The 27,136-nt window shown below is 41.5% G+C and overlaps 2 protein-coding genes across 2 annotated transcripts; one reads left to right on the top strand and one right to left on the bottom strand.

Moving 5' to 3' along the window:
* Positions 1-12,245: 12,245 nt before the first annotated feature.
* On the bottom strand, positions 12,246-13,948 carry cdca5 (cell division cycle associated 5). Its single transcript, XM_037093061.1, has one exon. It carries the CDS (start codon positions 13,798-13,800, stop codon positions 13,012-13,014), a length of 789 nt encoding a protein of 262 aa, XP_036948956.1. The 5' UTR covers positions 13,801-13,948; the 3' UTR covers positions 12,246-13,011.
* An 85-nt stretch (positions 13,949-14,033) lies between these two features.
* On the top strand, positions 14,034-26,324 carry psmb2 (proteasome 20S subunit beta 2). The gene is made up of 6 exons (XM_037093062.1): positions 14,034-14,164; positions 14,742-14,864; positions 15,004-15,074; positions 24,843-25,005; positions 25,424-25,473; positions 26,073-26,324. Exons 1-6 carry the CDS (start codon positions 14,074-14,076, stop codon positions 26,172-26,174), a joined length of 600 nt encoding a protein of 199 aa, XP_036948957.1. The 5' UTR covers positions 14,034-14,073; the 3' UTR covers positions 26,175-26,324.
* The last annotated feature ends 812 nt before the right edge of the window (positions 26,325-27,136 follow it).

The raw sequence follows: 27,136 nt of genomic DNA, 5'->3' as shown, positions 1-27,136 counted from the left end.
TGTTCTGGAGACCTTATTCTCCCGAGGACGGCTTGTTTGTTTAGTCAGGTCGTAACTGTGTATCATCACCTTATTAATAAATAAATATCACCGCTATTGAGTTTGAATTCCTTGTCAGTGCACCTTTAAATGAAGACAAAAATGTTCATTATCCCTTTAACACAAAAAAATTGTGGTGAAGCGTCAGAGCTATACGTGCTCTTCAAAATACTAATGTGGCTACAAATGACTGAAAAAAAAGAGGCTACAGATGCTCTGATGTGATTGATTAGACCGTACTGCAGCAGGATCAGTTTGGCAGGAGGGTGACGGGGAAAAAGTATTTCCAACATCGCTTCATCGGCTTGGTTTGACCTCAGATTACGCTGTAATAACAAAATAATCTTTTCCCAAATTTCAAGGCTGAAAACTTATCAGATGGACACACACACACACGCACGCACGCACGCACGCACGCACTCCTCTTTGTGAAAACAGCAGCAGTAAACTGTGTCCACCAGGGGGCGACACCACATCACAGACACCCAGATCAGCCCTTCACCTCCTGCTGCTGTTCCTGAGCTCTGACACCAGGGGGCAGCAGCGGTCACAGCGCCTGGATCATCCGAGCAGAGGGGCACTTAACAAGGGGGGACCACCTGGGATCCATGAAAGGATTCCCATTGGGAAGATTGTTTTTCACGACATGTTTGAATGCTACAATGCACGAGCTCCCAACCAGGGTACATCTAGAGGGGTCACTGGATGATTAACGGGACGGGAGAGCAGGAAAGACTCGTGTTTTTTAGACCTTCCTTCAATCTTTGTTGAACTTTTTTCTGTGACAGACAGAACAAAGAAAAGGATCTGTGGACCTAACAAGCAGTGACAGACATTGGTTTGTTTGAAGGGCTCACAAAGCAAAGTTGGAAAACACTGATAAAAAGCACAAAGGTGAACGTGTTAAAGTTAAATAGCAAGTTTAGTAACTACTCTCTTCTTTGGTGAAAGAAACAAAGAAAGAGAGTTTGAGTTTAAATGTGCTTTATAAATAAAGTTTGTCGTCATCGTCACAGACTTTATTCATACGTCTTGCAGGATGTATTGGTGTGAGTTCATCTACCTCATTACTGTTTCCTCAGATTGTTGATTATCATTTTTAAAGGACCAACATGCTCAAAATGAAAAACAAACAAAAAAGATTAGAGACATCTTAAATAAATGTCCATCCTTACAATCCCAGAGTGAGTTTACTCATACTCACATAGGTTGTGCGGAAGTTTCCTTTAAAGATTGATATTTGAGCATCAGTATTTGACGACGTGCTAAATGAGACTTAAGACTCAAGTATCTTACCAACAGGAGCTTTAACACAGGAGCTGATATTGTGTGGCTGCGCCTTTATGATCCACTTTACAGGCAATTTTCACCCTTCAGAGTTGGAGAAATCCTCTTACAGCTCACTTTCTGAAATTATACACTTTATATTTCACATCAGCTTGTTCACTGAAGCCACGCTGTTCACACTGAGGGGAAATATTTGGCATTTCATACACATTTCCCCTAAAGAAACCCCCAACATATTTAGTATCTCTGAAAATGTTGGGCGTCCCATCAAATTTAGAGTAAAGTTCTGTGTGTTTGGGATGTATTTGGCTGCGCTACACAGTAAAAATCATTGGGTCAGAATTGATCCAACGGGTCACAAAACTGGGTTAACTGCACCCACCGAACATGAGTTCAAAAAAACCACCAAAGTCAGTGAGTTGTTTTTGGTGATTTAAAGTTATTATTTACCCAAACTAAATGTCTTCCAGCCCTTTAACCTATATATCACTGTTTTGTTACTATTTGCTCATAACATGTGCTTCATTTGCAGTTTTAAATATCATATTCTCATCCTTTTGTACAACCTGCGACACATTTATGACAGCTTTAAGCAAAGAAATTTGCTTTATAGTGTCTGAGAAATCACATTTCTCTGTCATTCAGCCCAGTTTGGATAAATAACCCGACAGTAAACCAACAGTCAAGGTTAATTTAGTTCTCTCTTTGCTGAATGAAGCCATATTTTGTACATTCACATGTCATGTAACACTTTAATTCTTCCTCTCTTGTCTGCAGCAGCTTCAGACAGTTATATCATCTGTCCCACAAAAAGTCCTTTCAGATTAAGACTCCTCGGGACAAAAATCTGAGGTCCGTGGTCTTTGTGGTATTTGGACGCCCTTGACATGAAAAACTTTGGGAATCCCTGCCGCAGCCTCGGCTTTAGCTGTTGCGTGGAGCTTCTTCTTCTTTTTTTTTTTCCCCCCGCACACAGAAACACATATATACCCTATCATACTCTCTCTCTCTCCTTCTTCCCTCTGCCTGATGTAGTGTGACAGTGTGTTCGCCCGCAGCACTCTGCTGGCGTGGAAACAATCAGCTTTGACAGAAAGGGGGTGGTGGTGGTGGTGGTGGTGGAGGATAGAGGGAGGTAGAGGAGTAGGGAGGGATGAAGGGAGAGGGAGGGTGAGGGTGAGGTGAGGGTGGAGGGGAGAGGAGGGGAAGGGAGGCTGCGGCCCTGAGGCCTGTGTATGATGAACTGGATAGAAAGACCTGTCGTCAGAGGAGAAACAACACAACACACACAGACATACAGACAGACAGATAGATAGATAGATAGATAGATAGATAGATAGATAGATAGATAGATAGATAGATAGATAGATAGATAGATAGATAGATAGATAGATAGATAGATAGATAGATAGATAGATAGATAGACAGACAGATAGATGTTAATAAGCTTTATAAACAATTTACTCAGCAATTATTTGATGTAAAGTTGCATCTTGTGCTTATAATAGTTTGCAAATAGTTAACAAATACTGTGTGGTTCATTCATAAACATCTGAATGACTATAATAAACCTTTACAGTTGCTTTGTAAATGGTTTCTTAAACATTTCATTGTTTGTCAACAGTGAAATAACCATTTGGACGATCATTTATTAATGATGGTTGTTATAAAACCTACTCCAGTTTGATTCTGTCAACCAAACCCCATTCAATTTTCAGTCATTTTAACAACACAGTAGGCGTCATCTTTAGCTTGTTGTTGTAGAGCAAATCTCCACTTTTTTTTTTACAGCAGCCAAACAAGTTTATTTAACTGTAATTTACCAGTTATTAATGTTTATATACCTTTATATTTGCTTAATAAATGGTGTACAAAGCATTTAATTGTTAGTCAACAGTAACTATTAACTAATCACTGTAATGTACAATTTGATAATGATGACACTATTTTTTTTGTGGAAAAACTATTAGGTATTATTTAGAAAAGATGTTAAAATACAGACCGTGCATTAAGTGTGATTCTGTCATTTTTACAACATAATAAATGTTTTGTAACGCCTTTCATTAATTATAAATATACAATTCAGAAATGATGGGTATTGAAAAGTGTTGCAGTTTAAATATTATAAAAAACAAGTCAGCATTTTGGCTAAAACTCTCCTGAAATATGTGAAACATTTTAATCTCAAGAGACCTCACTGGTGCAATTAAGTTCAAATAATATAACACAAGATATGTTGAGGAGAAACTTCCCACATGAATTACACAGGAGGGAAATCTACCTGCTTAATTAAATGCCTCACTGTAATCAACTATTAAACACCATTTTGCGTTATTTTGCTCATTCCTACAGAGCCCTGTTATTGAATTTAAACAACTCACAGTCTCATCAGCAGCTAATTCAGAAAATCAAATTGTTCTAGTCGCTCTCCGAGCCTCTCAATCGGCTTAATTTGACTTAACTCGAGGCCAGAATTGACAAGCTAAACGTCGTCAAAACTTTAATCGACAAAGACGACAAAGACGGGTCACATCCTCCTTCAGAGCGTGAATGTTTGTTTTGTTTTTTTAATCTAATAATGTGATGAATCAACCTGTTGACTAAAACAGAAAACCACCACACGGCACTTGATGCCTTGATGACCCTCAGTGTTTGTCACCCACTTGACTCTCTTGACTCATTCAGTGAAAGCAATCAGGTCCATTATGGTGGGGGGGGGGGCCCTCTCAAGACATCTTGTCAGTGCTTGATTCCAGGACTTGAAGCTTCTGTGTGTGTGTGTGTGTGTGTGTGAGCAGAGGGAGGAGGGTGTGTGTCTGTGTGTGTGCTCATGGTTCAGCTGCCTCGCCTGCTATAACCAGCTAATAAATATGAAAACAGCAGGTTAAAACTTTTTTATTCGTCCCGTGCCTGAAAGGATTATACCCTTCTATAGAGTCCCGTGGAAAATCCCCCAAACCTCATAATGCCCAATGTTGTCCCATAAAACTGTGTCGGACAAAAGGCAGAGAAAGGGGGCTCTTTCACGCATAAGGGGTTTTCTCAAGAGCGCATTGAGGGGAGCCCCGGCCCCGGACCCGCCCATAGATTATCTGGCTGTCGGTGAAAGCACGGCTGGGAGCGGCAGGTGCGTGTGCCAGGCACGGGGGGTCGCGGAGGCGGGGGGGGGGCCCCGGTGACCATGCAGAGGGTGGTGAACTATGGAGAATGCTGCGCAGCTGCCGGCAGGAATGTTTGCAGATTGTCACTTCCATTTAACTTGCTCTTTTTTTTCCCCCCACTATCCTCCCCTCCCTCCTTACCCCCGAACCTAGAGACGGAGCTCCCCCTGGTTTTTTCCCCAAGCTGCAGAGATAGGGCTAAACGGTGACACCCCCGTCCACAAAAGCGACAAGCGGCGCGGGTCGTCCCCCCGCCTCGACGCCGTGAAATTGTGGATTAAACCGATAAGCGGCGGGAGCGATACAGATCCACACTTTTTTTTGAAGGAGTTTTATGGGACTAAATGAATGCCGAGTAAACTCATAAGGCAGGGTTAACACACTCTTTAACTCCGTCTCACTACAGTCCCCAGAGGCCTCTTTCATACAGGTTATTGGATTTCAGGTTTTTGTTTTTTTTTTGAAGCGCAGACCGAAGCTGTTTAATAATGCATCTCATGAATTTATCCTCCACAACTTTGCCAAAAATTAATCAAATAACACAAAGAATGCAAATTGTACGCCGACCAAAATTCAATCTTTTTTGTCGTGTGTGTGTGTGTGTGTGTGTGTGTGTCCTCTTGTGGAAGCAAGCATCACACCTTATCTTAATTTTCATGCATCCAAAATAAAGTCTCCTTATTATTACCAGGATTTATTTATCAAGGAAGATTGTCGCACCACGTATTGACCCCGCGTAGGCTATGTCTTTGCCCGGAAAATGGCCTGTTTGCACCGTACCTTGGTGCTCTAATCTCTGCCGTCCAAACTGCGTCCCCTTTTTCCAAACTCTGGCCTGAGGCTATGTGTCGGTCCGCGACATAATCCCCTTCAAAAACTCTGCAGTCCTGCCTGTTATTCCACTGGGGGTTTGGCAAAAAGTGCTACATGTCAGAGCGGCACAGCGCGGCGTTTTCACGCCATCTTCTCGCAAAAAAGGGATTAATGTCCCCACCATTATGAATAATGAGAATGAATAACAAACAGCCGTCTGTTTATCCAACACGATTAAATAAAGGAAAGAGTGTCCTGGTGCCTGTCTTTGAACTGTGTCAATGGAGGTGACACAAACCAACAGAATGGGGTGAAATCTGCGGGGTTACGTTACCATCTGATGCTTTAAGCCAAAGTATTGGCACTGAATTTATCTCTTAATTAATGTCTGAACTGAGAAATGTTGTGTCTGCATGGTTTTTGTACGCCATGAAAAACAACAAAGATCGGATTAATGCGACTAAATTGAAAAAACGGTATGTCCAATTGATCGACATGGCCGTATAGCTTCCACTACTGGCTGATGTCTCTGATTTTATTCTATTTCATTTTATTTAAATTTAAGGGTTAAGTGATTTGGTTGGATGGGAGTAACATACTGGTGTTAACATAATACAAATTGAGGATATTTCGTATGTTCATTCCTGTACTTTTATACTCAAACGTAATTCCTGGCAGTACGGAGAAAGCTTTGAAAACGTCATATGGATCTCAATGTATGGTAATAAATGTACAGATGAATTGTTAATTGAATAAATAAAAAGGGAAGGAAAGGAAAAAAATAGCGACTTTTGTTCAGGAGGCATTGGAGGACCATATGTTGTCTTATGGTGGTAATTCTTGTCTTCAAAAAGTGTCTTCAGCGCCTTCAAATGATGCTATATAGCCTATGCTAACTTTTTAGAGGGTGAGATTAGCTGTTGTAGGTCGAGCTTATTTTAGCTAACTTTAGACAACGCTGTGTAACTAGCTTTAGCCTAGGCTACCAGGTTAATTCATTGACTCTTATGACTATCCTGTACTTGTGCCGATGTTTAACTTTGTAGGATATACATTAAAGTACTTTTTTAATTCAAGTAATTTAGAGGTTTTACTGATTCAAACCTTGTTGGACCGGTGGGATCAGTAGATTATGTTGGCTACTGTTAGCTAATTTAGACATTAGGCCTAGCTAGTATTACTGGGTTAATTCACTGACTTTATGACTCTTATCTATTAGTGGTAATGTTAAACTATGTAGGACATTAAATAATTTATAAGTTATACTAGGCTACAACCATTAGGCTGGTAGGATTTTACCATTAGATTATGGTAGCTAATGTTAGCTAACTTTGGACAGATAGTGTTGTGTAGCTAGCTTTAGCCTAGGCCACTGAGTTATTTCACTAAAGTCATGACTGTTTTTCTTGTGCTAATATTATACTATTTAGGTTAAACATTATAAAACACAGACTTTAGTAATTCAGAATTTTTTTTAGTCATTTATAAGTGCCTCAACCCCACTGGACTGGTGTGATCAGTATATTATGGCATAGCTAACTTTAAACTTTAGGCTTAGCTAGCTTTATTAGGTTAATTCACTGACTTTACAACCCTGTACTTGTGCTAATGTTAAATTATGTCGGCTATACAGTATAAAACGCAGACTTTAAAGTCATTTAGAAGTCATACTGGGCTACAAACTTGCTTGTAGGCAATTACCAGTTGATTGTAGCGGCTAATGTTAGCTAACTTTGGAGAGATAATGCTGCGTAACTCTTTCTCCAACATTCCCTGGATAATAACCTGGTCCACAGCTGCCAAATAGGATAATAGATTAATTACATCTCTTCATGCAACAGTGTATCTGAACTAATGTGTTGTCGGTGGAAGAATATAAATAATTCATGAGAACAAATCAACCAAAAATCAACAAATAAAGAGTCACGTGTTGACAAACTGTTCTCCTCAGTTTGTTTCCTCGTTATCATAAACAAACTATTTCTCATTTGCAACACACACTGGATCATAACTCAGTATTAAATGGACAAAGCCACCAGGGATGTGAATCTAAATGGGGACTACAGACAAAATCTCTCACGTGTCTCCTCTCAGAGCCTTAAAATGTCTCCCCATTGCATCTTTACCTCCTTTTATCTCTGTTTTCTCCAACATTCACTGGATCACAGCCCGGTCCACAGCTGTCGAAGAGGGTAACAGATCAACGACAACTATTCATGGGACAAAGTAGGTAAATAGTAGGTAAACACACGCCGGATCGTAACTCAGTATCAAGTGGACAAAGCTGCAAGGAATGAGAACCTAAATGGGAAATAATTGATGGTCACTGTGACTAAATCCAAGAAAAGTGAGCAGTAAAGGACAAAATATCCCACTTTTCATCCTCAAAGTATCTCCCATGTATCAAGACTTTAATACTCTTCTGCTCTCACACACTGGATCACTAGGAATGAGAATATAAGTGGGGAAAATGAACACTCTTGTGCCTGAGTGTTGACAAAATCCCTCACCATTCCCCCTAAAGTGCCTCCTGTGTGTCATGACTTTAAAAACTCCTCTCCGTATTTTTCAGCACACGCCAGGATCACAAACTCTGTATCCACAGCTGCCAGGACGGACAATGCTGCTCGGAACGAAGGATACGAAAATGAAATATGAAACAGTGGTGTGATAAACTGGTAGATAATCATCTTTTCATTAAACTTTCATCCCCAGTGACTTAAATATTCAAGAGCCCAATTACAGAGCTTGTATCTCTCCCTCTCTCTCACTCTCATTCTCCCTCACTCTCGCTTTTCTTAACAAGAGCAGTCAGGAGGAGGGAGGAGGGAGGAGGGGGGAGGGGGGAGGAGAGAGAGAAGGGTGAGTGGCTTAAGGGGTTGAGTGAGAGCATCATTATGGAGCGGTCACACGGGGGGAGAAAGAGATGACCCTTTTTTGCCGAGGACGGGCAGCGGCAGGCCTGATGTGAGAGGCCGTCCAAATACACGGGGAGAGGAGGAGGAAGAAGGAGAAGAAGAAGAAGAAGAGGAGGAGGAAGAGGAGGAGGAGAAAGGCAGCAGATAGATGTCGGTCTGAAGGGTGCGGAGACGGAAAACAGAGCAGAGAGAGGGGAGAAGTATAGATATTCCAAGCAGATAGTGGAAAAGATGTGTGCATCCTGATGAGTGCCACAAACAGGGCGCATGACTCTCTTGTCTGCCTGTTTCTGTGTGTGTGTAGTGTGTGTAGTGTGTGTGTAGTGTGTGTAATGTGTGTGTGTGTGTAAGAGTGTGTCAGTGTATTAGCAGTCAGAGCACTGAAGCCCACGGGCGATTCCTGTGTGTGCTTGCGATAAAGGGAAAAAGGGAGGAAGTATAACGGGGGAAGCGGGGCGTGGAGGAGGGGTAGGGTAGAGGGGGGAGGCGATGGGGGGGAGGGAAGGGTGGGTGAGAGGAGAGATGAGGAAGTTGGTTGGGAGGGGGGGTGGGTGTGTGTAGAGAGAGAGAGAGGAGAGGAGAAGGGGGAAAAAAGAAGAAGAAGAAGAAGAGAGAGGAAAGAGCATCCAGCAGAGAAGGGAGCTTCCTCTGTGCTGTCAAAGCCTCTGGATCATGTCCCCATTGGTCTTTCTCTCTCACACACACACACACACACACACACACACACACACACACACACACATGTTCCCTCACCCAATTGCTCTCCTCTCCCCTCAAACCAACCCCTCTTCTCTCCTCCCTCCCTCCCCTCCCTCTCATGAAAAGAGTGTCTTGGCAGGGTAATTAAGAATGGCCTCTAAACACAGGAGTATGGCAGGAACGCTCCAGATGAAAGTAAATGATTAAAATAATTACAGGCTGAGAGCTGACGAGCCGGAGTGTGGGGTGGCCGCCGGACATTTGTCGGTAATTAGATAATTAATCTGAATGCAAATGATGAGCCCTAACGAAGCAGTCAAGCTGAACCAGCGACAACTGCCGTGAGTGAAATGTGAAGGGAGGGAGGGAGAGGGGGGAGAAAAAAAAAAGCAGAGGAGAAGAGGGGAGAAAAAAAAAACACATGAATATGAGTGCAAAATATCCAACCTCCCAAAAAATCAGCATGAACAGACTCAAAAGCAAAAAAAGCACAAAAAAAATAAATAAAAAAGCCAGCCTGAGCAGAGGCAGTGGAAGCATTGTAAATCAATAACTGTTTCTGGCTGTGGCAGCTCACACACACACACACACACACACACACACACACACACACACACACACACACACACACACACACACACACAATAAAACACCCCTGCTACTTCTCTCTGTTTGTAACTCTCAGCCGTGGTGACAAGCCCAGACATGAGCACCTTGTTAAAAATATACAAAAGAAAAAGAAAATAACAAAAAAAATTCTCCTCTCCCAGGGAGCTGAAATGCCAAAATGAAGGGCATGAACATGAAATGGCACCTGAGGAAGAAAACAAGAGCACGCTTTGCGCACCCTAAAATGCGTGAGCAAATTGTGGATTTACTCGCTGCTGCACCTCCACACACTCATTATCTCTCCGCGTGTCTCCGTCTCACTCATGAATACTACCAGCATGATGTACGTGCGCTCGGCAGATGTAAATAACCGACTTCATAGCTTATTCAGGCAGTTGTTTTCCTCCAAGGTTGGTATAACGGGTGTAGATATACTCGTCAGCATCCTCTGCAACACTGTGGATCACTTATTTAGATTCGAATAAAGATTTATTCATTACAGGTGAACCTAATGCACAGGTATGTTGCTGGGAAAAAAGGTGTAGCTGTTCAGGGCTTTAAGAGCATCTCAGGACAGTTTCATACTGTTTCACTTAGTTTATATTTGGCGGACCCCGCCACCGTTCTAGCTTCCAACAAAGAAAAATGAAAATTTAGCTGTTTTTGAGTTTGTCCTATTACCTAGTTAACATTGTAAATATCAAAATTCAGAGTTTAAACGTCTTCTCCAAAACTATGTAGTGCCCCTTTAACATCAGCATGAACCAAGTGTCCCACATCTGGCCTTTAGCTGTGATGCTTTTCATGTGATCAAGAGAGTAAAAATCTCGCATTTTCTACACTTTACTTGGTGGAATATCATAAAGGAGGGCAGACATGTAAAGTGCTAAAGGAACAGTTCACCCAAAACTACAAAATTCAGTCGTTATCTCCTCAACCTCACGCTGATGGAGAGTCAGGTGAAGATTTGTTGTCCACAAAACATTTCTGGAGCTTCACACCAACAACTAAACCACTAAGAAATAAAGGGAACGGAACCCTGAGATCCCAAACTGATGTGAAAGACATTATTTACACCCTTTATATACATACATCAGCTGCTAACCTAAAAGCAGTAGCATGCGCCCTGTTTGTAGTGGATGCATGAGCTCGCAACCCAATCGCAAGTATAAATGTCAGGTGAGTGTCTTTCTGTATCTCTCTTGTCACAACTCTGTGCTCATGTCCTGGTTAAGTTTAGGCACAAAAAGGCCACTTGGTTTGGCTTTAGATACCCATTTCAGTCACCATGATAATGGATGTAGATGGTCCAACTTCCCACGAAAAACCGCTGGAATTGTCCGCAGGTGTCCTTACAGATGTGCACTGGTGTGACTCATATTTCAGTCGGCCATATTTAGCAGCCTTGTTGGCACGCATCGAGGGTGTGAATAACATCTTTTCAAATCAATGTGGGATCTCTGGGCTTCCGGGAGTCTTGGATGAGCCGTATGGAGCCATTCTCTGTATATTTTGGTTGTTTTATTGACATTTTTAAAAGGAGTCTTCATCTATTTCAGTTGTTTAGAAGAATGCGGCAACGCTGTTTTGCTCCGAAACTCCAGAAATGTTGAGAGGACTACAAAACTTATAGCAGATAACGATCAAATTGTTATTTTGTGGGTGAACCTGTCGCCTTTAATGCCATTGTCAATCCTTATTCGACACTTTGATGATGGCGGTTGGGAGCGCCGTCTCACACAACAGGTCAAAGTCTCTCATAGTTCAACTGGGTTGCGATCTGGGTGGCCAAAGCACACGATTAACAACTGTTTTTATATTCATCAAATGTTTCATGGACCTGCTCTGCCCCGTATAGAAGCACCTGTATTTGTTTTTCCAATCAGTTATTCAGGTCGTTTGTACGTCAGCTGCAAAACACATGAAAAGTCTTTTGTCATCTGAAGCCAAACAGACCCAAACAGTTTATCTGAATCTGCACAGTCAGACGGTTGATAACACCCCCCCACTCTTGTTAGAGCAAATTATGCAACACATCCACTTACACTGTTAAGAGACTCTGGAGGAGAGCGTTTACCTGTCCACCATTCTCATTAAATCCAGACAGATCGCCCACTCACTCACTCGCTCACTGGCTCAGTCAGTCAGTCTGCCCCAGTATGGTCACCAGAGACCAGCGCCGCGTATAGGAATGTGTTGTTAGCCGACATGTTTGGCTACCTTATTAAGATCCGCGCATGATAACATCATCAGGAACACGTGTCGTTGTTCCCCAGCAGTCACATTTTACAGCTCGGAATACTTTCTGGCCCAATTATGTAACACTACAATGAGGGTAGAAATCATATGCAAAGTAATGCTTAATAATTGCATGACTCAGTGATTAAGTTCATTAATGGATGTGGGATGCATCATGACTTTGCTAACCTTTAATAAATGATCCTCGATTTAGGAATGTTAATTCTGTCACTGATTTCATTTCATCACCCAAAAATGCACAGTCTGAAAATAAACTGTTATGTAAGAGGAGCCCAGCTGATTTGGCTGCACATCAGTTAAATAAACTGGGAATTATCATTACAGAATTGATGACCCATCAAGTGTGAAGTAACCCATCCATCATTAGTTCAGTTTATGATTTGTACCCTTCTTTAAGGGTTCATCAAAAGTGTTGTGCAAGACTGTGTTGTGACTGTAAGAACTTTAAGTCTACTGGAAATTCTGGTCATTTAAATGAGGATTTATTTACATTTACAAGCAAGTATCTTACAGTGTCATTCTGAAATTTTATGTCTATTAGATGTGGATATAAAACCTTATTCAAGTGTGGTTCTAAACTTCTGCCCACATCGCTTTTGTTTTTGATTCAAACATTCTGAACAATGATAAAAAACTAAATGCCAATTCTGTCCACTTAACTTCCCCCAATAGAGAAAAATAACCCCATTATTACTCTCAGATCTGACCATTCCTGCAAATAATGGTTCAAAGTTTACAAACCAGTTTATATACACGTGAGAATTATCCATATCAAGCTGTCACGTCACTGAACAACAAATTTGTACATTACACTTTTGGCAATTTGGACGTTTCCCAAATATCCCAAATATAAAAAGGTTAATGATCACAGGGAACAGGATCTGTATAAATGTTCCATTAAAAACAGATTCAAGAACATGCTTTAGGTTTATACTCAACCAACTACTGGTCATAATCAAAACTAATGTGATATTATGCATTTATGCCATCACATAATGACCTAAACAACCACTTTAAGAGCATTTAAATGCACAACAAAACACATAAAAGATGAAAATGTACAATATTTAGAGCTGGAATTATACAAAAACTTGGAAGTTTCGAGTATGAAGCGCACATAAAAGTGTTGTCCACTCAGAGTCAGTGTGTTTCAGCATGTCAGTGACAAAAACAACATGCTGGGAGAGATTCCCCTTCAGTCTTATAATGTCTGTGAATCATAATATTCACTCCACCACCAGCTCGAACACCTCAGCCTCGTCAAACTCAGCGTTCATCTTGGCGGCCATGGCGTCCAGCTCTGTGTCGTCTATCTGCTGGACCTTCCTCCTCCTCCTCTTCTCCTTCACCACAGCCACTCCGGGGATGTTTGTGTCCGGCTCGGGCGAAGCTGAACCGCCGTCTTCTGCCTCAAGCAAAGTCGTGAATGAGTTCAGACCAGACAGGGACCCAGAGACCTCCAGGGCTGTCTTGGACTGCCTGACTCTTCGGCCCACCTCGGGGGTGTTCAGCTTGTCAAAGCCGAACAAGTTGTCTCTGGAGTCGGGGCTGTTGAGGGATCTGTCGCTGAGCCTGCTGTAGGACCGGCGCACCTTCTGGGACCACACCGCGTCCGCTGGATCCACTGCCGGCTGCTGAGCAAGAGAGGCCGGCGGAGGTGTCGAGGGGAGGATCGGTGAGGGCATTGTGGCCTTCTTCTTCTTCTTAGCCGAGGAGGAGCCTCCACGGCCCGGGACAGGACCAGGGGTGGAGACCTTCTGCTTCTTGTGGCTGTCCTCTGACCCCGACCGCCTCGGCGTGTTCTCCTTGTTGTGCTCCGACGGTGCTACAGTTTTTCTGGGGGCTATTTTTCTCACCGTGATGGAGCGTTTAACAGCAACAGATGCCACCGCCATTTTGTTGCCAGCTTTAACGTTAGCTTGTGGAGGAGAACTCAACCGCGCTGACCGTCTTCGCAGAGAGCCGTTAAGGTTACTAGAATCCGCCATTATGTTGTCCGACACCCCCTCGTTCATACCGACCTCTTTCCGGAGAAATCACCGATTACTTTTGGATTTATTTCCGAATCGACACAGAAGTATCACAACACGGCTGACACGCCAACAGCAGTCCGCTCAAATTGCCCGCCCGAGTCGCGTTGGAAGCGCGCAAGAGCTTTTTCCGGTGACGACAACAAGCTGCGACACTCATCTCAAACTTTTGCTGTGTAATCTGCACAAACGAGGAAAGGAGACGAGTGCTCTTTCAGATTTTTATAGAAATCTTTCGGCGCGTAGCTGTTATACAGAATGGAATATTTAATTGGGATACAGGGACCTGATTTCGTCCTGGTCGCTGCGGATAATGTTGCGGCCAGCAGCATCATTCAGATGAAACACGGTATGACAACGCGTTAGCTTAGCTTTAGCCATTGAGCCGGTTGATCTAGCTACACCTGCTAACTTAGCTGTTTTGTTATAGTTCTTGTTGAAATGAATGCCTTGTCACTTTACTGATATGTTGTGCGTAATGCTTGTCCTCCTTTATACTGAAGTGTAGTGCGTAACTTCTCCTATTTAGTGGTTAACGTTATACAGCATGCGAGTGTAACGAGAGTGAGTGTGCTAGCAAAGCTAAACCTAGCTAACTACTAAGCTGAGTTAGTTCTGCGGTTTAATCTCTCTCAATCTGTTCTGGCATCTTTTTAAACAGCTTTCTGCCCAAAACTGTCACCATAATGTATAGAATAAATGCAGTCCACTGATATACGTGGCGAAAATTAAATCCGTTTCACAGTTTTGTAAAGAAAACAAATGATAGCAAGGTTAGCATAAGGTGACCAAGCAGACTGCTGACACTGAAAGTGAAAGTAATTGCTGATTTAACGTTGCTCACCCTGGTAGTTAGTAAATAGCAACTAAAATACTTCATACTTGAAAATACTAGGTTAATGAATACATTGTTATTTGTTTTTCAGACTATGACAAGATGTTCAAACTAAGTGAGAAGATCTTGATGCTGTGTGTCGGAGAGGCAGGAGACACAGTACAGTTCGCAGAGTACATCCAGAAAAACGTTCAGCTCTACAAAATGAGGAACGGTAAGCACCTCAAAAGGATGATCATGTGGTCAACTGGTCTTCCTTCACCTCCAAGTTTAACTCCATAATGTCTTGACACGGATAGTGATGCCACACCTGCTGACACTTGGCTGACATATTTTGCCTCCAATTTCACCAGGTTATGAACTCAGTCCAGCAGCAGCAGCAAACTTCACAAGAAAGAACCTTGCAGAATACCTTCGAAGCAGGGTAAGTATCCAGATACCAGCTAAATACCCAGCCTGTACTGTCTATAACAGAGAGTATGTGTTAAACCTTTGACCACGAAGTAGACTGTTAAACTGTTGTTGGAGTTAAATCAAGTGAAAAACCCTGGACGATCTTCACCAATGAGCTGTGTGAAGACTATTGATAGTTTACACATCATAATTACTGGTAATTCTCTAAAATAAAACTGGAATATACAGCTCAAACTATGACTTGACAAATTTAGATCAGTGTCATGACAATGCACTTAAAGCTATGCCATCCAGCATGCAGTTAATTGTTCATGTTCACTCAAACTGCTGAGATATAGCAGTCCTGTGAGGTTTACACACTAGACTGATATGATCCATTTTGACTTATCAAATAAACAGCCAAGTCTGCGTAGCCGAAGCATAAAAATGACCACGTAACAGAGTGTAAGATGGTTTAAGTTTTATGCATTTGTTTTTAGCTTGTATTACTCGGCACATCCATTAGAATTGTGTCCACTTTTTTATTTGTCTGTTTGCTTGAAATTGTTTTTGGAAATCATTTGTCCCTGCCGGCACTGGCCGTTGCTCTCAGACCTTTAAAAAGCCATCTGGGTCCAATAAAGCAGCGATAGTAACCATTACTTTGTGAGAATTGTTTTCTCCTGCTCTGAGAAAATATGTCTGTTTTATGGAGTAGTTTGATGAGGGACGAGACTATAATCATAACCAGTAACTGTTGGAGTTGGGAGGCACATTTTCCACATTTTTGAGCATCACTAGGCGTACACATGAAGGGATTATTTCAGCGTTTGAGTTGCTGAAGATTTTCAGAATCTTTTTAAAAGTTTTGATTTCATAGTGTTAGTTAATCACCTTAAAACACACACACTGTCCTGTTGTGCCTTTTCTGTTCCTCTATACCTATATTGACTTGCTTAGCCAGCAGTATGTTTTATAAAGCCCCCCCAGTCTCTCTCTTTCTGTGTTTCTCTGAGTGGTATTGTTCACCAGATACACCTGCTTGGCCCAGCTGAGTGAAGTCTGTGTGTGTGGGAAACACTTTCTCACACACCATATTATTTGCTCACACTCTCCTTTAAACCAAAGGGTTTGATTGATAGAGCTAGGTTGATGGAGTGTGCAGTAACTAATTTAGTTAACTTTAAATAGAGCAACAATAAAGCAAAAGTTGTGCTACACTTTTAGATATAATTGTGTAAGGCTGACGGTGAGCCCAGACATCGTCAGTCACAGTAAACAGGCTGAACGTCCTTGTGGTGTTTCAATTAACAATCTAATGTGTGTGTTGTTGTGTGTTGTCTGATATATATACTCAGGATTTTTATACGTGTGTTTTGTTTTACCTGTGTGCTTTTAACTTTTAACTAAGTTTTTCAAACCCACTACAAAGGATTTCAAAAGCAGTATTGGTGTATAATTTCTCGGTAGCTAATTAATCCCCTGTACCATTGGTCACCCTCTGAATTAAGCGCGTTCATTGTGTAGTAATGAGTGAACATACCTATGAATATTTTCATTTCTATTTTAACTTAATTACATCCATCTCTTAGCATTTGCAATCTCATTTTGCTTCAGGGAATAAATGATACAATCACAAATTAATTCCCATAAGTTCAAGTAAATCTCACTTCAAATGGCAGTGACAGTCACCATATGTTGCAAGTTTACTCATCCGTATCAAAATGTGTTTTAACATCAGCTCAAAACGGTTATTTTTATTTTTGGCTTAAACGGGAAATTACAATTGGTAAACACAAGAGGCCTTGCTTATTTGATGGTGTGGCTCTGCTGTGATTTTGTTTTACTCAGAAGATCAGGTGGGAATTGAGTGTCGCTTGCAATTATACGTGTGTGTGTGTGCGCGCGCGTGCGTGTGGTTATCAGCTAGAGACATCTAGGCTGAACTAGTAGATGCATTTTGACAGAGGCAGGTACATTTGTCAGCTTGTTGTGAATGACGACAGAGGTTTCTCCCTTTGAGACTTCATGACACCACCTGAGCCCACAACACTGTCCCCACCCCCACCCTAACTGTTGCTCTGGGTATATTATCAGAATACCATGATTTTGACCTTCAGTGCCCATCTTATGACAAAACAACTAAGCAAAAACAGAAAGCACATAAAGGTGCAGATATTTTCAGGTTGGGTCCACAACCAGGCAAGTTAACCAGCTAATTTATCTGTCTGCATGTTTGTGAGCTGCCCTGTTTATTTATGCTGAACACATCTTGAAAAGTGCAGCGCTTTTTGAAATTATTATGTGTCCTTGAGGCCTTGCAGAGACCTGAGAGCCCCACAGAAGCAAAATAACACTCATAAACCAAGCAGTACAGAGAAAGACACACAAGCAAGAACTAGATTTAGGGGGTATTTATTGAGAATTTTGGAGACATAGGCCGTGAATAAAGTACTGGTTTACATATTTTGTTTTAGTTATAATACCACTGTACTTAAATGCTGATTGGTGAAGTTTTTAAGCAAAGTTTGGCAACATTAGTTTGGGGATCAATGTTTTCAAGTCCAGTAAATGTTATTTATTTTGCCTCAAACAGGGTTAGTACAAACTCTAAAGTTTGAAAAATGCTTAATTTATGTTTTCAAGTTTGGGAATACCATAGCCTTGAAAAAATGCTTGATTTTTCCAACATAGCCAAGGTTCTCATCTGCACAGTCACGAAGGTTGACAAAAAATCTTTTAGTATTTGAACTTAAACAATCCCGTCACCATCTTTTCTGTTGTTTCCTGGCACCTCACACCAGACATGGAGCAAATCGTAGCTAGATTTCCTGACACGGGTGCCAAAATGTGAAGTGTGTTTTTCCGTTATTCCGTGTGTGGTGTAAACCCAGCGTCATGAAGGTAAAATGTGCGTGCGTCCTCTGGCTTTTGGTATAGTCTTGTGTGTGCATTGAAGGTTCATTTTTAGCTTAGTTACCCTGGAAAGTGCTTGAATTCAACTCATAATCCGTTGTGTGAAACATGCTCAAGTCTTTAAGATCTGTGCAACTGTAGAAGGGGAAGAACATGCCAAAGCTGTCAAAGCATTCAAAGATATTAATGAGATGAGAAGTCACAATAGGACAGGAAAAGCAGTAATTCTTCTCTTTAAGAAACAAGAACAAGATCATGTTTGACTAATAGTTTCAGTCCTACATATTACATTTAATTTAACTTGTCATACTTGGTATGGTGTGTTTTGAGAAGGAAGGCGGTTCAAGAGTGCGTCGTGTCGCTTGTGCTAATTTGTTAAGAGTAGTGCAGCCGCTGCCTGTCACAATAGCAGAAGGGTGAAAATAATTACAAAAAACAATTAGTGTGGCAGTGAAGGGAATGTGGGACACATCGAACGGGGGATATGGGTAGAGCGGGAGCAGGAGGAGGAGGAGGAGCGGGGGTCCCGGGGGAAACAAGCGGGCCCAGTAGACAACACTACACAGACCGGAGTGTGAGAACGAGTAGGAGTCAACGTACACACAAATACAATATGCAGTATGCACACAGAGGGACCTATAGGATCAGGATTGTTTTATTCTGTCAAGGTTGCACATGCTGTGGAGGATAACATTTATATTCATGTCTCGCCATAAGCTGTGAGTGTATCGTTATTTTTTTTGTGCCTCACGGTGATGAATTTGGTTTTATGAGTGCAGGATTTACTAATGCTGCGTTCTCAGGAGTGCTCAGAAACTGAAGCAGTAGCAGTTTCTCCTCTGCAGCCCACACCTTCCTCAAGCTATGCTCTTCTCACATTCATCAACCTCCAGAGTACACGGACATTTGCAAATTATGTTGTATAAACAGGTTTTTTTTTTTTAAATGGTGTTTTTCCCGCAGAACATCTTGAGTATGTAGAATATGTAATGTGTGTTGTCCGTGTGGATGTGAAACTGAGTGTGTTGCTTTATCAACTAGAAATTAGATATTTTAACAGATGTGCTGGATGAGGATGAATCTGATCAGTTGTCTTTGAGGGGACTTAATCTAATAAGTACCCTGTCGCATCCCTAATTAATCGAGACCAATAATCAGTAGTTTGTAGGACTGGACCCAAATATTTCACTATTTGAGTATTCATTTGGTGAGTTTTGGAATTCTTTTTTTTTTCCTCCAGCTTTAAGACCTTCTTCAACCTTCTGTATAACAAATGTGCATAAAACACACCAAACCTTTTGGAAATGTTTTGTTTATTCAGTAACGAATAACAATACAAAGAGTATCGTTTTGTAGCTATCAAAATTACAGAAATGTGTTTTACTTTCTACATGTTTTGATGCGACTCCTGCTGTCATTTCAAGACAGATTAAATCTTTTAGTGATCTGAAAATAAAAGTTCCATGACCATGACGATTACCCTCCACCAAGGAGGTTATGTTTTTGCTGATGTACGTTGGTTAGTTTGTCGTCGGGATTACAAAATAACTTCAGAACAGATTTCTACATAACTTGGATGGAGGACGAGTCTCACCCAGAATAAATCTCATATGTTTTTGGTGCATATCCCGATAAAGGGACAGCTCTTGGAATTATTTCCCACTTTCTTTAACGTTGCAGGACGGGGCGTTTTTCAGCAGTTTTGTTAAATTCTCAGGGAATCTTGCATTGATCCCGTTGACAAAAATCAGCCACATTTGGGTGACTGGCGTCTATGAGTGACAAGTGGCACAAGTTGAGGATCCAAACAAAAATTCCTGATCTAGTTGATTTAAATATTTTATTTAATATTGGATTTGAGTGCTTGATTTAAAGGGGCCTGTTGGGCCTTGGTGGAGGTATGCGCTCTACTGAGTGTTGTTCTAGTTTAATCATGGAAGGACCATTAAGATGGCTCTTTCTTTTTTAATGAGGCTGTCTTGAAAAAAACATGTTCACCACATACAAATATAATACAGTACATATAAAATAAACATGTGTAACACACATGAAATAAAACAAACTAAATGGACAAAGAAAACAGCCAATCAAATTTTACACTTCTCTGCAAGTGATTCCACACATATATCCATATTTAAAAGCCAGATTCCCAATCTTTGTATTACCACAACTTTAAAACACAAAACAACATTAAACATGTATACAATAGGTAAACTTTGACACCACAAGCTGCTTACTGAGAGAGAGATTTGTTGACTAAAACTAAATGTTATGTGGAATCATTGAAAAGCGCCCGTAGTCCAAGACTACACTCAGTTCTCATCTGGGGATCTGGCTGCATATGTTGGAATATATTTTAATTAATCTGATTAAATCATTGCAGATTAAAGTTTAGCCCAGGCAGAAAGGAAAGATAATGATCTGCTTTTGTACATCAAATCTCTCCTTTTTTTCCTTAAATCATTCTGAGCCCCTCAAAAAAAAAAAAAAAAATCATCACGTGATCCCGCCGGCATGTCCAAACCCCTAGGTTAAAAAATCCACTGGCTGATAAATTAATCAGTGGTATATTGTTAATTCTGATGGCCGTATTTCTGCAGGATAAATTACAGATGAGTCCTTTAGTCTGAAAGATGTCATACCCCAGTGGCTGCAGACCTCCGGGAGGTGTAGTTAGCTAAAGTCAGCAGAGCATGTCGGCGCAAAGGAAGCGAAACCCAGTTCACATACGACTGTGTGTGCTTACCAGCCCGCCATCCACAAAAACAACTCCGCTAACCTCTGGAGTACTGCATTCGCTCAAGCTTTAGAGAGGAGACAAAGAGAGAGAAAAAATAAAAACTAGCGGTAAGCATAATCACCTGAGGCCCTCGATTCTGCTGCATGCATATCAGTAATGATACACATGAAATTCACCATGAAGCACAACAACTGCAAAGTTTTAGTTTCTTGTCTGATGAGCTGTAATATTTTGTGAATTCAATTGATTTTGAATTGACAGGTAGAGCAATGTTGTTGGTCAAAGTTGTGTAGGTGTAGGAGGCCTGAGATGTGAGGTTAAAGTGATGCAGCAAAGCTCAGGGGTGGCGGGCAGATGGGAATTTTTTTGGTGGGGGGGATAAAGTAGAAGCCTTACAGTCCTCAGTTTTTGTTTATTAGTGTTTGTTATGCTGTAAAAATACAGATCAGTCAGTGTAAAGTTTGAGCTGTGTTTTTTCAGTTTTTTTTTTTTTTTTGTAAGGCCACGGCAGCAACAGTTAGCCTCCGTGCTGATCTACAGCTGGCCCCATATGGGTTTGTAAGATATTTTTTAGCGCGGGCACACAATGGGCACAAATAATTACTGGCGCCATATTGCACGAGGCTCCCCTGCTCCTGCACAGATGAACAATTAATACAGCAGATTGAGGAGAAATGCCAATAAAGAGAACAAGCCCCGGGGCAGGGTGCAAAAATAGGGGGAGGGAGGAAGGGAGGCAGGAAAGGAAGGGGGGGAGTGTTGGAACGTGATAGAGGGGAGTTTGGGGATGAGTTTGTGAGGATTTTGACCTTAATTTATGTCACAACTGAAGCGTTTTTTGTTCTTAATCATACTCTGCTGATGTCTTAAAGGAACCATTAAACATTTTTGGAAAGATGCTTGTTCAGTTCTTTGCTACATTCAGATGAAAAGATTGATACCAAGCCTGACCGATACTACATTTTTTGGGGTCAATCAATCCCCCAAATGTGGTTATCAAACACTTGTGACAAAGACATGTAATGAAAACAGGCTTCTGCATCTGAACAATAAACTTAATTATCTAAAGTGACAGCAGTGCACTGAAAATGTAAACTCCATTTTTGTTGATAAATGGAAAAACGCCAAGTATCTTTTTCTGCATTATAAAGTATGAAACCCATCAGAGTTTATTTATTTGTTTGTTTGTTTATTTATTTATTTATTTATTTATTTTGCATGGCTTCGAAAGTTTCAAGCAGTTTTTAGAAGTTGACATGTTTTCTGCACAGTGCAAGAATGACACTGCCTTTTTATTGAATACATAACAATTGGTGAATGGTGGCCGGTTGCCCAAAGCACGTTTGTCTGTGGTGACAAGTCGCTGTGTAATTTGGGATTTTTTTTTTTTTTCATTGTTAATGAAACACATTTGTCTTTCTGACTGTTGTTTGAAGAAAAATAGACACCCGGCTACAGTTTTCTTATGTTTTATGGACCAGGCAGTTTAAAGATTAATCAAGAAAATAACTGGCAGCTGCAAGTTGAAATAACAACTTCTGTCTTGTTTGTTTTAATCCACAGTAATGTTGTCACCATACTGGAATTTCTCACTTGGATAAAGAACCTTAAAACCTATTTTGATTTTTGATACCATGTTTTTTCGATACCACATTGAATTATCAACACAACATAGAGGCATAAAACTTTTGGATTTTTGTGAAAAGAGAATTAGAACCAGGCTAAAATATGACAAGGGACAACTTGTTTATGTTCTTGGCTAGTTGCAGCTGAAACAGAACAGCAGAAAGACTCTAGTAAATGTTGAAATGTGATGTGTAGATATTACATTATATCATAGTTATATATTATAACTATGTCTTAGACATATTGACGCTAACAGTTTCCACTTCTCTGTGCTAAGCTAAGCAGCTAGCCAGTTACAGACAATCATTTAGAGCAGTAAGGATCTTCTCATCTAACTCAAAAAGGAAACCAGTGTATTTTGAAACTATTCCTTTATAACCAAGTGGAGCGGGTTCGTATCGCGGCTCACAGGTGAAGCTTTTGTCTCGTGGCGCGGCGGTCGCCTTGTTTGGCTGAGAGCGAGATGAGCGGCATCGGCGGGGGGGATAAAACATATGTGTATTGTTTGCATGTGAGCCTGGGTGTGAGTTCAGGTGGCTGGGTTAACAAGGTGCCTGGTTCCCTCCAAGGTGACATGGGAAGGTTATTTTGATGCCAAGTCCATATTATTGTTACATTGTAACCAGTGAGACAGGTGTCTGGTGGGTGGGGGTGACGCCACTGGGGCGTTCGCAGTCTCACGGAGGAGTTAAAACACACACACATGCACGCACACGCACAAAGATATTCACCCTGAGATTCACGCCCGTTGTGCACACTCGCAAACACACAGCTTCTCTTTCCTCAGGTGTGTGTGTGTGTTCGCGCTCACAACCATCGTTAACACACAGACTAAAGCTGACTCCACAGGGAGCGATCATCATTGCCCTTGTGGCAAACGTAACGCTAACACACAAGTCAGAGAAATAAGCAGGTCGGCTGTGAGATAAATTGAAATGAGAGGGCAGGTGTGTAGATCTCAACTCGCCCGGCGTCATATGAATCATATTTGCCTCGCCGCACAACGGAGAACGAAATATCATATTTTTCTTGTTGCATTTTAATCAAAAAGAAAAAAAAAAACACTGCTGCTGCTTCCACCTCGTCAGGAATTTAGGCCATAAGTTGTTTTGAAATCCCCCGAAATTGTCTAGCTTTAAAGGGATTTTAAAAAAAATATGGTACAGTGGCTCGCAACAACGATGAGAGAGAAAATTAGTGTTTTGGAGGAAGAGAAGGGAGAAGAGGCTGGGAGCGTAAAAGATGTAATTTAAAAAGAGAGAAGGGGGGGAAGAAGAGGCAAGAGAAACGACTTCAGAAGTTTTTAATGAGCCCTGGCGCTACTCCAGGGCACGGGGTGAAGGCGGCGGAGAGGGGAGGAGGAGGGGGGGAGTTAAAGAAGGGATGAAGAGGGAGGGAAGGCGCGATGGAGGGAGCAACAGGGGTGCTGACTCCCAGCAGATGTCACACTGCCAGTGACACTCTGGTTCCCCCCTCGAACAGGCATTCACCTCCTCTGTCCTGTGTCGCCCCTTTCACCTTTCGTCTCCCTCCATCGCTCCCTCGTGTGCTCCCTCACCTTTTGTTTGTGCTGCTATGATTAAACTATTTAGAGGAACAATTAGTTGAGATTCGGTACACACGCTTATGGCAAAGTTGGCGCTTCTAATTAGAGAGAAGAATGTAGAAAGTCGTGCCACCTGACTGTAAACTACAAACAGCATATTCTTGTTTACAAATCCAGTTCTGTGTGATGCTCGGTGAGTCTACATATCTTCAGATCCTGCTGCTGGTAAAGGAGCGCTCCACCCATTTTATTCATGAAGTTCTCCTCGCCCTAAAACCAAACGTAGTGGTGAGAGGAAGGGAGCAGTACGATCATAGATTTATACCAAAGAAGTGCTCGCCTGGCGCAAAGTTTTTTTCTGGCTTCCACATTTACTTCCTGGATTTGTGGCCCATTGAATAAAGTTTCCCCCGCAAAAAAAAATCATATTAGAAAGTCGACCTTGTTTGCGGTCCTCGATGTCCCGTCAACAGTTTTTAAGATTTGCTGCAATACCGCGAGTGTCCACCAGGCCAGATTGGAAGCAAGGCTTAGCGGCACCCTGCTGGGCCCGAATAAGACTGAAAGACACAATATTGAAAAGTGAGTCAGATAGAAAAAAAGGTGTACTTGATGTTCACAACAGTGTTTTACAACAATGTGGAACTAGCTTCAGTATATCGAGTATATTCAATATACAGGCAGGTAGCCTTTAGATCATAAAGAGTAGGAATAGATTAATTACGGTGTGGCTGATCATCTTGGCTGATATTTCCAATTTTTCTGTTTATCTGTATGTTTTTTGTCGACACTGCATAATTCCTACGTGGGCTTGTTTGTTTAATGTCAACCTGTCGCTGCTTTTCTGATTCTTACCCAAACATTTTTCCCAGAGCAGTTTTGTATCGGCTTTTGAGTAATACTTTGTAAAAAAAACTTTTTATTGATATAGCTGAATGTTAATCCACTCTCTCTCTCTCCTCTGTATCCAGACTCCATATCATGTGAACCTGTTGCTGGCGGGCTACGATGACACAGACGGCCCGGGTCTCTACTACATGGACTACCTGTCTTCACTGGCCAAGGCCCCCTTCGCTGCCCACGGCTACGGAGCCTTCCTCACTCTCTCCATCCTCGACCGGCACTACAGACCAGGTCAGCACAGAGAAATGCCCCACGCATGTTTGGGGTTTTTTTCCCTCTTTATTGATCCCAAGAGACCGACTGGAAAGACGAGAGAGAGCAGTAAAGAATACGATTCAAGGTTATGGAGTTGGTTCGCACTTTGGTCACGTTGTACACTAACTGCCCTTCTGAGGGATGTTGTTAAGTAGCTGTTTAACCTAATGGCAAATAATTACAGTAGGAACAAGACACCAATTTGTATGTTAATTCTGCCGTGGTTTAATAGTGAATTATCCCTGATAAGTCTGACAAACTAGATTGTTGTTCTTGTCTCTTTATTCCTCACCACATGATCCCTTTGCTCCTCAGCACCACACTCTGACATCCTTTTAATTTCTGTGTCAATAATGTTTTCTCTTCCCTTTTTTTTTAAAATCATTTCTTCTAGATCTGACCAGAGAGGAGGCGGTGGATCTGCTGAAGAAGTGCATTGAGGAGGTGAGTCCGAGATATTTAATTTAAATAATTAGAATCTCGTTTAATTGTTTATTGTGATGCTCTGCAGAAGTGGCCTCCAATGTTTTTCAGTGGCACAGTGAAGTTCTCACTCTAATTTGGCTCTCGAGTCTTATTACTTTGAATCTACATCAAAAGCGAGATGTGAGCAGAACGTGAGCAGTATTTACTGTAAGTGTGTGTTTGGTCCACGCTGACTCAGACCTCCGTCCGGCCTCAGGTGACGAGAGGACAGCTGCCGGACAAACTGTCATCAGACTGACTGACAGCAGAACAAATTCATCTTCATGCCTTTCAACAGAAAGAAATCAGCATTGTTTCATTTATTGGTAGAACTTATCAGATACTGTTAATTATTAGACACATGAACAGCAGGATATGAGTGATTATATATTACAGTATACATAGAATGAGCAGTCCTGGGGTGTCATGGAGTTTGATTTAAAGTGACGTTGAATGGGAATCAAATCTAAAACATTTCTTTGATCAAATCATTTTCCCACTGTAGGTTTTAAATCTGGCTTCTGCTTTTGTTTCAATCTTATCTATATTTGTGCCCTTATTTAAACATTGTCCTCCAGCTCAACAAGCGCTTCATCCTGAACCTTCCCTCCTTCACCGTGCGTTTGATTGACAAGGAGGGCATCCATGACCTGGAGAAGCTCACCTCTGGCGCCAAGTGACCGCTCACTGCTCAACCACCAACCCTGACGCCCTCGTTTCTCTCTCTCTCTCTCTCTCTCTCTCTCTCTCTCCTCTTTTTTTTTTTTTTGTACCGTTGACCTCCTTGCTCTTTCTGTTCCAATAAAAAGTGACACACAGTTGAGATACAAGCTCTTTGTCCCTGTGGTGCTTTCTCATTGCTCTCCAGTCGACTCATCTGCACATAGAAAGAGAACAGCCTTCTGGCTGTGTACTTTTGCACTTGTACTCGGTGAGTGTTCGTGTGGGTAATGTACACTTGCTCATGCTTGAACACGTGTAATAAAAACATGCATGCACATATGGTTTTAGTAGTTTTTAACATATTTTACCCAGCTACATTTAAATATTCAAAGGTTTTACTATAAAGTTGTAATCGTCTTCGGTTCTGTTTCGGTTCTGTTTTTTAACCAAAAGTGCTCACAAGCTGATTTAATTCAGTGTTCAAGGGAATTTGTTTCAGAATAATATAAAAGTGTGCACATAGTCAATTAAAACACAACAAAATATCTCCTGGAAAAAAAAAAACTTGGTATGAGTTGTATCAACATCTCTCGGATGCAGCGTCAGTAAATGAATAAACATCACCTGCGCAAAGTTGGCATCGACTGCCAACTGCTCAGGTTACGTTGTACAGGTGTTCGGGTTGTGATGCAGCGCAGCAGGGTTGTCAGACAAACCCAGCCTTGCTTCAGGGAAACATGTTCTTTAACTATGTACTTTTTTTTTTACCACCAACACACACACACACACAACACCTTGATTTTGATTAAATTTGAGCCATAAACCCAACACACGACCCCAACTCCAAAACATTTAGATATGTACCAGAGTTCATGCTTGTTCCATCAGCGGGAAGACCAGAGACAAATAGATGCAACATAATTCTACTTTCATGTGTTTAACTGTTTTAATAATCCCGACTCAAGGTCCACTTACCAGC

This window comes from Acanthopagrus latus, chromosome 3 (assembly GCF_904848185.1).
Source record: "Acanthopagrus latus isolate v.2019 chromosome 3, fAcaLat1.1, whole genome shotgun sequence".
NCBI lineage: Eukaryota > Metazoa > Chordata > Actinopteri > Spariformes > Sparidae > Acanthopagrus > Acanthopagrus latus.
Note: the sequence above shows the minus strand (reverse complement) of the source record. Positions and strands in the feature narration are given on the sequence as shown.

Coding starts and splice junctions, on each gene's coding strand:
- cdca5 (XM_037093061.1), bottom strand. CDS start 13,800: ATGAACGAGGGGGTGTCGGACAACATAATGGCGGATTCTAGTAACCTT.
- psmb2 (XM_037093062.1), top strand. CDS start 14,074: ATGGAATATTTAATTGGGATACAGGGACCTGATTTCGTCCTGGTCGCT. Junction 14,165..14,741: donor CATCATTCAGATGAAACACG/GTATGACAACGC, acceptor TTTGTTTTTCAG/ACTATGACAAGATGTTCAAA. Junction 15,075..24,842: donor CAGAATACCTTCGAAGCAGG/GTAAGTATCCAG, acceptor CTCTGTATCCAG/ACTCCATATCATGTGAACCT.